Source organism: Pimephales promelas, chromosome 3, assembly GCF_988280905.1.
Source record: "Pimephales promelas chromosome 3, fPimPro1.hap1.1, whole genome shotgun sequence".
NCBI lineage: Eukaryota > Metazoa > Chordata > Actinopteri > Cypriniformes > Leuciscidae > Pimephales > Pimephales promelas.
In genome coordinates this window covers 22,464,125-22,476,824 of record NC_142771.1, presented here as the reverse complement: position 1 = coordinate 22,476,824, position 12,700 = coordinate 22,464,125, and the positions used below count along the sequence as shown (strand labels likewise).

The 12,700-nt window shown below is 39.4% G+C and overlaps 1 protein-coding gene across 1 annotated transcript; it reads right to left on the bottom strand.

Moving 5' to 3' along the window:
* Positions 1 to 5,719: 5,719 nt before the first annotated feature.
* On the bottom strand, positions 5,720 to 11,920 carry lgals2a (lectin, galactoside-binding, soluble, 2a). Its single transcript, XM_039686453.2, has 4 exons — positions 11,764 to 11,920; positions 9,632 to 9,711; positions 9,381 to 9,552; positions 5,720 to 6,251 (listed from the first exon to the last, which is right to left on the bottom strand). The coding sequence occupies exons 1-4, from the start codon at positions 11,767 to 11,769 to the stop codon at positions 6,105 to 6,107; spliced, it is 405 nt and encodes a 134-aa protein (XP_039542387.2). The 5' UTR covers positions 11,770 to 11,920; the 3' UTR covers positions 5,720 to 6,104.
* Positions 11,921 to 12,700: the final 780 nt, after the last annotated feature.

Below are 12,700 nucleotides of genomic sequence, written 5' to 3'. Positions count from 1 at the left end.
AAAATAACAGACAGCAGTCATCTGTGTATGTGTGTGGCTTCTCTTGAGTTATGAGAAGAGACTGCTGGGACAGAATTTCAAGCTGGAGAAACAAAATTCTCATTTATTGCATGCTGGGGACCAGCATCTAAAACAAAACATGGCTGTGCTTTCTGTAATCTGGTCCTTTCAGCAGGGCAAAATGTCGGACCTACAACTCCCGGAATAAATTCTTAAAGCCATTCAGATCTCAACAAGACAATCTCTACAGTAGACCTGGTGGAAGCCTACATACATCATTGTCAAAAGGGTCAGCATTTCATATAAAGCACAAAAAAGCGTAATGTATTTGCTTAGTTGCAAATGAGTCCTGTTGTCTTCCCACTCCCAAGGTTATACATTATCATTCATAGATTATATGATTATGATGAGCCAGACACAGATACCACCGAGGTCTAGTGACACAGAGTAAGAGGATCTGATGAGGCAGAGTCAAGTGCAACGGGACCTGAAAGACAGACTGCTATAGAGAGATGCAGAGAGAAAGGAGGATGGAACTAACAGAGCCGACCCGAGCCTTTTGGGGGTCCAGAGCAGAATTTGATTTGGGGGCCCCTCCCACTACATGGAGTCACCTGAACTTGACGATTATTGACTCAAATATCATACAATAATACATTATATAGCCTTCTTCATTTTTTTACTAACTCTTTGAAACTTCTTAAAACAAACTGTCTCAAAACGTATCAAATAAATTATTTCCAAAAATAATGACAACTGAGAAATCAAAAACATAACAAGAGCAAGGGTTCAACAATGACAATTATTGGAACTGTAAAATTTATTAAAACTGTCAAAAAATATTATTTCTCGACTGGCTTAATACAGTATAACTGTCCACAAAATCTTTATTTTAATTGTTATTATTATTGTAACAGACTTTGTTGGATTGTACATGACAGAATATAATAACAGTAAAGATGTACTCGTTGTATCTGTGTGTATATACAATGTATTTTTCCCCTCTGGGCTTGCCGTAGATAGGAATGGTTCAATTGCCGCACAAAACATAATGTAAATAATCATATGCAGACATACTTTTACCTTGCTCTTTTTTTTTCTCCTCTGTCATTTTCTTCGTTCTATTTTCGGCACCAGAGGGATATATACGTCCTTTTTTGTGACATGGCTTAACATTACCGCTAGTCTGCGACTACACACAATTGTCTATGCACGCACGAGGTATATTTAGATTATGCGCATGACTTAAACGCTGGCAGACACAGCAGCAGTTGTAGGTACATTGGTCATGTAATCAGAATTTTCTTGTCTTTAAATATTCATTCATTCAAATGAATTAATTCATGCCACTCGTTTAAGTCATCTAAAAAAAAAAAAATATTTTCCGACTCGATTGGGGGGCCCCCTGGTGGCCAAGGGGCCCCAAGCAGCCGCTTAGTTTGCTTATGCCTCGGGTCGGCTCTGGAACCAAGGGAAAAAAGGCAAAAAACTTAATCCAAGGTGGAATAGTAAAGAGATTTAAGAACATACAAAGAGGTTGATGATAACACAAGGAGAGAGGAGAGAACCAGAAAGGCCAGCAGCTCTTAATCACTGTGGACACAACCCCTGCATCACTGAAACAAGCATTCTGATCAGCCAGCAAAGCAGCACATCAAGCTAGGAGCCTTAGGCAGCACCACCCAGGGAAAAAAAAAATCTTCTCTCCATCCCACCCACTGCAGCCTCAGTCCGGCAGCTTCAACCACCATGTCAGGTCATGGACTAGCTTCTTTCGGCCTACCAGCTTTGCACTGAATAAATGAGTCAATTATAGGCTTTTGATCAGAGCCAAGGGCAACAAGGCACTCCCGCTCTATTTATACTGTAACATATACTGTAACAACAGGCATGTGGATATCCTCAGAGTCTGACCACTGCTTAAAATAACACTTGAGTCATTCCAAAGCCATAAGGCTTTCGTTCATTTACAAAACTAAATACTTGAGCCTCTGTTTATATATATATATATAATAATGAACAAAGTCTTATGGGTTTGACTTAGGGCCTAGTTCACCCCAAAATGAAAATTCTGTCATCAATTTCTCACCCTCATAGTAATTGATGACAGGATTTTCATTTTGGGGTGAACTAACCCTTGCCTTGATAAAGGCGCACTCCTCTCCGATAGCCTTGGCTGAGAGGGTCTTTGTAGGACTTAGACCTCCCGAGCTTCACTGGGCTATGAACACACAGTCATCCATCTCACTTAGACTCCCACACCCACACCCCCATGCACTGACGTAACGGATGGGTCCCATTATCGCCTTACTCTCTCACTGCCACAAAACACATTTCTCTGTGCTGGTTACTTATTCCATTTATTTTTCCTGTCAGGACTGTCACTCCATCCGTTTAAATTGATAATGCATGTGCAGTCTTTTTGCGTGACTGTGGGAGAGAAAAAGAAAGAGGCAAACTCGAATGATTTTTTGATTTTGAGTCAAATTATTTGATATTTGATCAAATAAGATTCAGTGTTCGGATTATGTTGTGTGAGGACATAATTTAGACAGTGACGATGAGACACGAGACAGGTAAAAGAGCATGTGATACAGACTTTTGTAAAGAGCACATCCATATACAATTTAAACAGGAATGAAATGAGGCGAGTGTGAAGGGATAGAAGCACAGACTGTCAACATATCAATAATGAATTAGTTTTCTAAAATATATCAGTAGAAAAATTCCACAAAACAGTTATGAAAATTACATGTAATCTAGGACTTCTTAGTTTAAAGTCCCATTCCTCACAGCCTCATTTTCAGATGAGTAAAAAAAAATTCAATATGGCAGCCATATGCTACCCAGCCTATGCTGCACAAAAGGTACAGCCTGAGAAATAGGGATGAAAAAAATACCATAAATGGCCAGAATAACTATGCTAAGACAATTGATGCAAATATTAGGAAATGTTTATCAACAGCTTAGGAAATGGAAATAAAAGGAACTGGTGAGGATAGAAAATTACTCTTTTAATGGGATGTGTATATCACTTCAGCAATAAATAAACTAAAATAAGAAATTCTAAGTACTAAAGCCACCCCAGAGCCATAGAGAGAAAGAGTTCTTTCACACTCTTTGATGTCGCAGCAAAGAAGTTCCTATGGCGGTCTATGGGAGTGTCGCAACTCTTTCTTTCTATGGCTCTGGGCCACCCCATTCCTCAAGCTGGCAGCCATCTGATTCATCATAGTAGTTAAGAGAGCATAAAATGAAGAAATCATCGCAAAGATTGACCCATTAACTGGATTTTCTGCTCCTTGATTACAATAATTAGTATAGTACATGCTTTAATCAACTGGTCAAAATTATATAGTTGATTTTAGAATGACAAACACTCCATTGCTTAGACTATATAAAAAAATGATTTAGTTCCACAACAAAGACGTTCATTCTTCAAGTGTCACACACATCACGGTATCTGTATCACAGAGTGAATATTATTTCATTTATTTGATAACACATTCAGACAGCTAATCACTTGTCTTGCCCTTTGCCTGTACTACTGTGGTTGGGATTGCAGACGATGATTTAGGGTAAATGCCACCGTCTGACCTCAGTGAATGTTAAAACATGCTAATAACCACTGCGCATCTCTGCGCACATGCCCAGGACAGACCGTCCTTCCCGATTTATGCATGTCCACTTTCAACACTTAGAATGTCAGCTCTCCATGGAAACCGGACCCTTGAATTGCATCCAGTCAATGACAGAAGACATTCCATGGCAATTAATTAACATCCAGTAGAACAAAGTGATCAAAGGGAAATACAAAAACAGAGACAGGGAATCCCAGTATTTGTGAATTTGCTTTCATGAAACTGTAAAAGAATTAATAGGCTACTTTAGAGCAGGAATGCTACTGTAGGCTACTCTAAACAAAAATGTAAGCTATTCATTGTGGAGAGAAATCCACATTCCTGAATTAATCATTAAAAAAACTTTGTCTGACATTATTGTAAACATACATGCGATCAGATATTCAAATAAAAAGAGAGAAAGTGAGTGAAATTACTAATATAATTATAATAAATAATAATTTGTTACATTTATCCAACGTTTTTTTTTTTTTTTTTGGCACTAGAAGGGGGGGGGATCTCCTCAACCACTAGCAATGTGCAGCATCCACCTGGATGATGGACGGCAACCATGTTGCTCCAGAAATCTTAGAAACACACCAGCTTATTGGTGGAGAGGAGACAGTGATGAAGCCAGCTGATATATATATATATATATATACTGTATATACTGTATATATATATATATATATATATATACATATGAAGAGTTCAGATGCAAAAGCCCCTAAGTGCCATTTGAAATTTTCTTCTAGAATGATTATTTTTATCAAGCTTTTATATTTAAGTTCAGTGATTTCACTTAAATGGCAATGATAATTAATTAATTGTTATTTAAGTGAAATTACTGAACTTAAATATACAAGTTTGATAAAAATCATCATAAAAGAAGAACATTTCAAATGGCATTTAGAGGCTTTTGCATCTGAACTCTTCATATATATATATATATATATATATATATATATATATATATATATACTTTCATTTTTTTTTTTTTTTACAATGGGTGCATTATAATTTATGTTTCTTTAATTAATAAAAAAGACACATGTTGTATAATTGGGGCATTGAATAAATAATATACCTTGTGTAATAGTGGTCCATGTGTTTATTTCCTGACTATAACTACACTTTTTACTGTGACTACTTTAGCTTTCCTACAGTGTTTCATGCAGTGTAAAATGCAAATGGGGAAAAAAATACCAGTTGACACTTCAAAGGTTAGAATCAAGGTACACACCAGTTTACCCTTGGCCAAGACTGAATTTGAGACATACAATATGTCCAATTTACATAAGAGATTCTGTGAAGGCTATTCATCTCCAAAAGCCAAGAGCTGTTGGGATCTGAAGTGTGTATATTTTAAAAGATTTCTTTAACAGTACAGGAAATATGCAGGTCATTGGCTTCTTCCTTTTGAAGAGATAATTACAATTTCATTGCCATTGAATGGATCGATTGATACTTTTCTCTCCTTTGCAGTTCAGCTTTTCTTTACTTTCTCAAGCCAGGACACACCAAAGTTAATTTCTTGGCATATATGATTAAAAAAAAAAAAAAAAAAAAACCCTAACAAACATTGAATCTTATGGAAATCATTGATATTCTTTCACAAGAGGAAAAAAAAAAACATTTGAACTTCTATGAAAAACATATTGGAAGTTAGGCCTATAATACTCATTACAATACATTGCACTCATACGCAACATTTTATTTCTTTTTTTTTCCCTACTCCCCATAAATAGTTTTAAGTATCCAAGTATGACTAAACTGAAGACTTTAAGATAATTTTATGCCATGATTCTGTTGTTTCTAACCACAGAAAAAAAAAATGCCAACTTCACAAAACCCGTGAAATATGCTGTTCAGTTTCTCATGCACTGAATATTTAATTCATCTCATGAATTACTTATTTTAAACTGGCAGTGGGACTTCCTAATTCTGTTTGCATGATAAGCACCTGATAGAATTAAAGCTTTTGATTCACTCAATCTTCTCCATCTGCTTGTTTAGCATAACTAAACTTAAACACAACAACGTGAAGAAAAGACATTTCTGTCTGAACACATTAAACAGACAAAAAGACTGAGGCGTAGTTTATTGGTGAAAACAGGATATTATTTTTATTTATATCTGCCAACAGCTATAAATTGTGAATTTGTTTTAGTTACAAACTAGATTTAAGAACATTATACAGTATCAAATAAAAGCAGTTGATAACCTCTGATAATGGTTTTACAAGTAGGCCAACCTCTAAAAGCTCATGGCAATTTACTGTAATTGCGCTCCCTCTAGTGGTTAAAATAGACAGTGCCACAGCAAAATTAGAATGCTGATGATTTGGCATAGAAATAATATGACTGTGATTGAGATTCATATTGAGTAAGTAAAAACTGTGAAATAACGGACCTGGATAAGTGACAAAATTAGGCATATTTTTAGCATTCAGGATACAACAGTGAGCCTTCTTTTTTGATTAATCTACTTGATCTCAACCCCATGCATCCTGGCCTCGCCTTCAAAGTGTATGTACTTGTACTTCTCAGCACCCTGACGGTTAGCGAAGTGCATTTGAGAACCATCAGGCAAAGTAATCAGGAAATCCTCATTGGTGAATGTGATTTTTATCTAAAGGAAAAAAGAAACAAGAAAGTATGTTTGTTAAAGAGGACCTGTAATGCCCTTTTACAAATGCCCTTGTTCATGTTTTTTTTTTTTTTTTTTTACATTTACGAACATAACCTCGGTTCTCTTTAGAAGAGGGAACAAGTACAGCGTAATATCTTAGGGGAAAAGCTCTTCTCCACAAGATATTGAAGCCAAAAATGAAATTAATATAAAAAGCGTTGCGGCAGCATGCAGACTTAACATAAGCAAGGCGGCTTAGCGTGCCTATTAGCCGTCCTGCGGAAACTGCAGCAATCTATTGAGAGAGGCCCTTTGTGACGGTCCAATGGGAGCATGTTGCAGGCATGGCAAATCCCCTATGCGCTTCACTGAAGCAAGAGCCATAAGAAACACTGTCCTGAATGACGAACGTTTCATGTCCGACAAGTGGATTGGCTCGAACTGGGCACCTTTCATGGCTTCCAAAACCGTGGAAAGGTCCCACATGGGGATTGAGGGGGGTCTGGGAGGATTCAACCTCTTAGCTCCTTTTAGGAAGCGGATGACCAGATCGTTTTCCCCAGTGACAGGCCAGTCGCGGGTTTTGTAATCGCTGCTATGGCTGCCACATAAACTTTGAGCGTGGATGGGGTTCTGCCCTTATCCTGCAGCTCTTGAAAGAAGGAGAGAACCTCCCTCACCCCGCTGTCTATGGGTGAAAAACCTCGGGCTTTGCACCAGTCAGCAAACACTGACCACTTTAAGGCATAGAGTAGTCTGGTAGATGGCACTCTAGCCTGCATGATTGTGTTTAACGTCCCTCTGGGACGTTTGCGGGTACCCGTTGATGGCCCATGCGTGCAGGGCCCACCGTTCCGGGTGAGGATGCCAAATCGAGCCCTCAGCCTGAGAGAGGTCTTTCCTCATCGGTATTGGCCATGGGGCAGTGCTCATTATCTGCATCAGGACTGGGAACCAGGCTTGGTTTGTCCAGAGCGGAGCCACAAGGACCACTGAGCATCCGGTTTCCCTGATTCGTTCCAACACCTGAGGGAGGAGCGAAACTGGGGCAAAAGCATAGAGCGTGCAGCGGGGCCAGACGTGGGCCAGCGCATTTCTGCTCTTGGAGAAAAACTTCGAGAAGTGAGCGTTTTCTTGAGACGCAAACAGGTCTACCTGCGCTCTACCGAATGTCTCCCACAGCAGAAGGACCGTCTGCATATGCAGAGACCATTCTCCTGCAGGAAAATATTTTCTGGACAGTCTGTCTGGCCCCAAATTCAGGAAGCCAGGCACGATTGTTGCTCTTAGTGAGCGCAGATTGTGCTGAGCCCAGACCAGGAGGTGTTTCGTCGACCTGTAAAGGTTTTGGGATTTGACGCCGCCCTGGTGATTTATGTAAGCCACCACCGACATGTTGTCCGAATGGAGTCTAAGACGTGGTGACCTTTTATTCGGGGACAGAGGCGCCTCAGCGTGTTGTCGATTGCCATCATTTCTATGTGTAGGAGCTTTTCTCGTTCTGACCACTTGCCAAAGAATGGTCTGCCCTCGTGCAGCACTCCCTGTCCCGAGGTGGAGGTGTCCGTGGACACCACCTGCACACTCCAGGAAGCCCCCAGGCTTACTCCTGACTGGTACCAGTCGGTCGCTCTCCAAGGTTTCAGAGCTGTGACACGTCTTAATGTCATAGACAGCGAGTTCAGTTCTATGCCCAGAAAGGATATTTCCTGACTGAGAGACAGCGAACTTTGCCCAATTGACTGTGAGGCCCAGATTCTTGAGATGTTTGAGTAATAGGGTCCTGTGTTCTATGAGCTCTGAATGAGATCAAGTTAGAATCAGTCAATCGTCCAAGTAGTTCAAAACTCGCATGTCCCGAAGTTTCAGGGGTGCGAGAGCTGCGTCCATGCACATTGTAAATGTATGGGGTGCAAGAGACAGGCCGAACGGTACGACTGTGTATTGATATGCCTGGCCCTCGAAGGCGAATCTCAAGAAACGCCTGTTACGTGACGCTATTTGTATCTGGAAATAAGCGTCCTTCAGATCTATTGACATAAACCAGTCCCCTTGGCAAATTTGCGCTAGGATTTTCCTGATTGTGAGTATTCTGAACTGGCGTTTCATAAGCGCTTTGTTCAGTTGTCTAGACCTAGATTGGGTCTGAGACCCCGTCTTTTTTCGGCACCAGCAAATATCTGCTGTACAGGCCCCCTTCGCTTTGAGCTTGAGATAAAGGCTCTACTGTCCCTTTGCTCAATAGTGTCGCTATTTCGGCTCGAAGTAGATGAGCTACTTCGGTATAACGTGGATTCGGCGTGCGCCATGCAGCGGCGGGGCGTTGAGCAAACTGTAGCGAATAGCCTCTTTTTATAGTGTTCAGCACCCATTCCGATACCCCAGGAAACTGTGCTCACGCGTCTACATGAATGGCTAGGGGTAGAATGGGATCTGGATCTCTGGTTGTGTCATAGTGGCGACGCGAGAGCTCTGGTGTGCTGTAACAGACACTGTGTTTGCAGTGAGTGAGGCGGGGGTGCGCCAATCTGATACCCTTATATCAGTTTGCTGTGAGAGAGCAAGCGGGGCAAGCCCCGTGGGCCTTAACATGTCTGTAAGTGAATGTGGGCGTGGGACAGCGTGCACATTCACTGCACTGAAAACACAGTTGACCTTAGCTGACTGTATGCGTGTTGGTTTCATTTTACAGAAACCGTGTGACATGCAGTGTGTAGTGTTAGTGGGCACATTCACTACATTTAATGCACAATTGACATTGTCGATTTCATTTTTGCGACCCCTGTACCGTGGCGGGCCTCATGCTCTGATTGGTCAACCGCTTCAAGTGTGTTATGGAAATGTCACGATCCTTACCATAATATTGAGTTTTTTGAACACACTACTAACGCAATTCAAACAGGCCAGCCTTCAATCAGGAATTATTTAAATGAGGAATATTGTGCTTTTTTTCCCATGCTCAAACAGAAACAGTAGACACTACTAAAGAAAGTTGAAAATTTAACAAAGCATATATCCTCTTTAAAATTGCACAATATAAGGGGCCATTACATTTCATCCACCACTCATTTATTATCATTATGTTTATACTCAAAAGCAGTTTCATTAAGATATATATGTAAGTCTTGCCTGGAAATCCTCATTCTGATTAAATGGAAAGTTACTCTCTCTTAGCTCCTCGTTCCAACTGCCACCCTGGAATGAATTGCACACTATAGTGCACTGGTCACCATGGGCATCAAAACGAGGGTTAACGTGTAGAGCGATGTCCTCGGCGCTGTGACCAATGTTAATGGCAAAACTGCAATAGAGCAAATGAGAGACATTACTCCTGTTGCTGTTAACATCCTAAATTCCAAAGTTACTTTGGGGAGGCTTACTTTGTAGAATCGGCCTTGGGGACTCCTGTAATTGTCAAAGTATGTCCCACCTTGAAGGACATATTCTGCACAAGCACACCCTGTTAGACAGTGAGAGCTCATGTTACTCTTTATTCTAAGAGTAATTCGATTTTTGTACATCTCACCGACTGTTTTATTTGGGATATACACTATTAGTATAGCAGAACATGTGTATCCACTTAAATTTGACTTGTACAGCTGGGCACTGTGCCTGGTTTTCTCTAGAGACCAAAGAGAGACTGGAGCTGTAATGATGGAGTGCACACAATCAGCCTCACAAAAGCAATGCAGTCAAATTTTCCAATGCGTTGATAGGAAAATTCTGGTCCAATGGTAAAAGGCAAAGAGACGGACTTAAACTTTCAAAAAAACTGCAGATGTGGCATGGTTGCTCTATTGGAAAACCTCTGTGCTACAAGACAGATACAAGAAGAGCTATATCTTAAAGTCACCCTGAAATTAAAATAGTCAATTCTTACTTATTTAATTTGTTCTTGTTCAAGAAGCTGTTTCACTTGCATATATGTCACAATAGGGAAGAAAAGACTATTCTTTTCGCAACTTCCGTTTCATGATGACTTTAATCATTCAATCTTTAAAAATTAGTGGCCATGCCATCTCTGTGCATATCTGGTGTAAGTTAAGAAGCCATGTTGGGTCAGCAGCTGCAGAATCACAAGCTGAATTATACAAGGTCGCTATTGTGATTAACAGCTGCCAAGGAAAGTAGATTTTTATAGCTATAGACCATTTCACAAGATGTAAACAACACTGGTCCAGAAGCACTTCCTGTTTCAGTTTGTAACTGTTTTCTTTATTTCACATGTAAAGAAAACATCTTAAAGATGTTTGTTTAACTTTTTGATTCAGTTTTAAATGTTCTGTTGGTTGTATTTTATCCTAGCTTTTATGTAGTGTTAAAAAACTGAAACAGGAAGTGCTTCTGGACCAGTGTTGTTTACATCTTTTGAAATGGTCTATAGCTGGCTGAACAGTGGAGAGGAAAGATGGTCAAGAGAGAGATAGGAGGAGGAAAAGAAGGAAAAAAAGGCAATAGACTGAGAATGTGAAAGGACAGATGTGTTACAGAGGTGCATTCTTTCCACATTAGTCGGTGTGAGTAACTGTAAACCAGCTCAAAGTCAGAAGCTATACTGCAAAACAACAATTTCAGAGCACTGCGATAAGCCTCACTATTTCTTTCTCAAATTTCTAAACTGCTTACTTCAACTGCAAAAGGGAGCTAAGAGTCTCTGAGCTAAGAGTGAACGTGAGCTAAAGGGTCTCCTTTTCAATGTCCCTGGGTCTGTATGATTTCACACCAAAGTTGGGTTTGAAATGGCCAGTCTCGCTTCATCTGTAGAAATGCCAGAGGATTGAACATGTTAAGGTATGATGAATTACCCTAAAATGCCGAAGGATTACAGACTACATGCAAACTCAATAGCCTAAGGCTATGAAGCAAACATCTGCCCTAAACTTAGCATAATTCACTTTCTATTATTTGATTATGGCTGCATTGCTCAATGAAAAGGCTTACATATAAAACTAAATTCAATGACACTAAATGACGTCCATAGTAGGCTATTTTTTCCCTATGTCTGGTGGTTACCAACATTCTTCAAAAAAAACTTTGTGTTCAGCAGAAGAAACTCATACAGGATTAAAACAAATTGAGGGTGAGTAAATAACAGATTTTTTTTCTTTTTTTAAAAAATGAACTATTCATTCAACTGAGATAAGTCAGCTTTTATGAATTGCATTTCCTATTATTTATTAAATAAAAACCTAATGTCACTGACCAGTACATCATTGTGATAAAAATGGATCTGATGATGGAACTAACAACATGAGCATAAGATGCGAGTAGTTCACACCCATTAACAATGCACGTAATTTCACACACTATGCACCATAGACAACAAACACCAATATACCTGACTTCAGCTGCTACAATGCGACATGCGTTCATACTGTATTACTTGATTTTACTTATAAAATGGAGAATGCATTCTGACATGCTCTCAACAAATACAGACAATTTGACAAAATATAGGCCAATATTTATAAATAGGAATAATGAAGAGACGATGCGTCCTAAAATTACTCACGTTCATTTTGACTTCCTTTGAGACCCACAATGAAGTGAAATGAAGTGTCTGGAGAAAGTTTCGTTGTGTGGAGGGCTTCTTGACCACTTCGAACTAGGAGTGTTCTTCACATGACCGATCTTTATTCCGCCCAATTGCAATCTTTTGCCTGCTCTATTTCGACCAATCGCAAAAGAGACATGTGGAGTGGAAGTCTATTTCTAGGCATACCCTAATACGCTATAAATACATGTAACTAATTAAAACAAGCGACTTTAACCACAATGAATGCTGGTGTAGGATACGTTGCGAGCAGATCCTAATTAATATAATCATGCGCTTGTAACCCATATCTAATCTACTCATTAAAGCTTTATTAAAATAATTGGCTTCAGTTTCCAAGATGATTAAACACGTGAATTGACAGGGTTATGAAGAGATAGAAAAATGTCACATGTTGTAAAATATATTGATCATATAAGACAATTAGTAATGATGAGCTGGTAGGTGATGTATTTGTGGTGTGAGTGCTGGAATACATGGTATTTTGAAGCTGATGACATAAGGGTGTGGCACTGATCATTGCGCTACTTTGCGAAACTGACGAGCATTAACATGTCTGTGTCATTTATTTCCTTATTAATCTAAACTGTAGCTACAACCACGAATTTCAGCACATTATAGCGGCAGGTTTGTTTTGAAAGCATATGTCTAGCAAAAAACAAAACAAAAAAAATATACTTAAATAACTAAAATATTAGGCACCATGTGTCTTTGTCACAAGTTGACCGCAAAATGAAGAAATGCTTTGGAGAAGTGATCGAGACTCCCAAGGGCTGTATTCGCAATTTGAAAGAAACAATGTCAGCTTACGCAAGATCACTAGGGTTAAAACTCAGTTTTGTCATCGGGTCAGTCAGAGAATATTTTTAGAACGTATTATAAGACTACAATTATT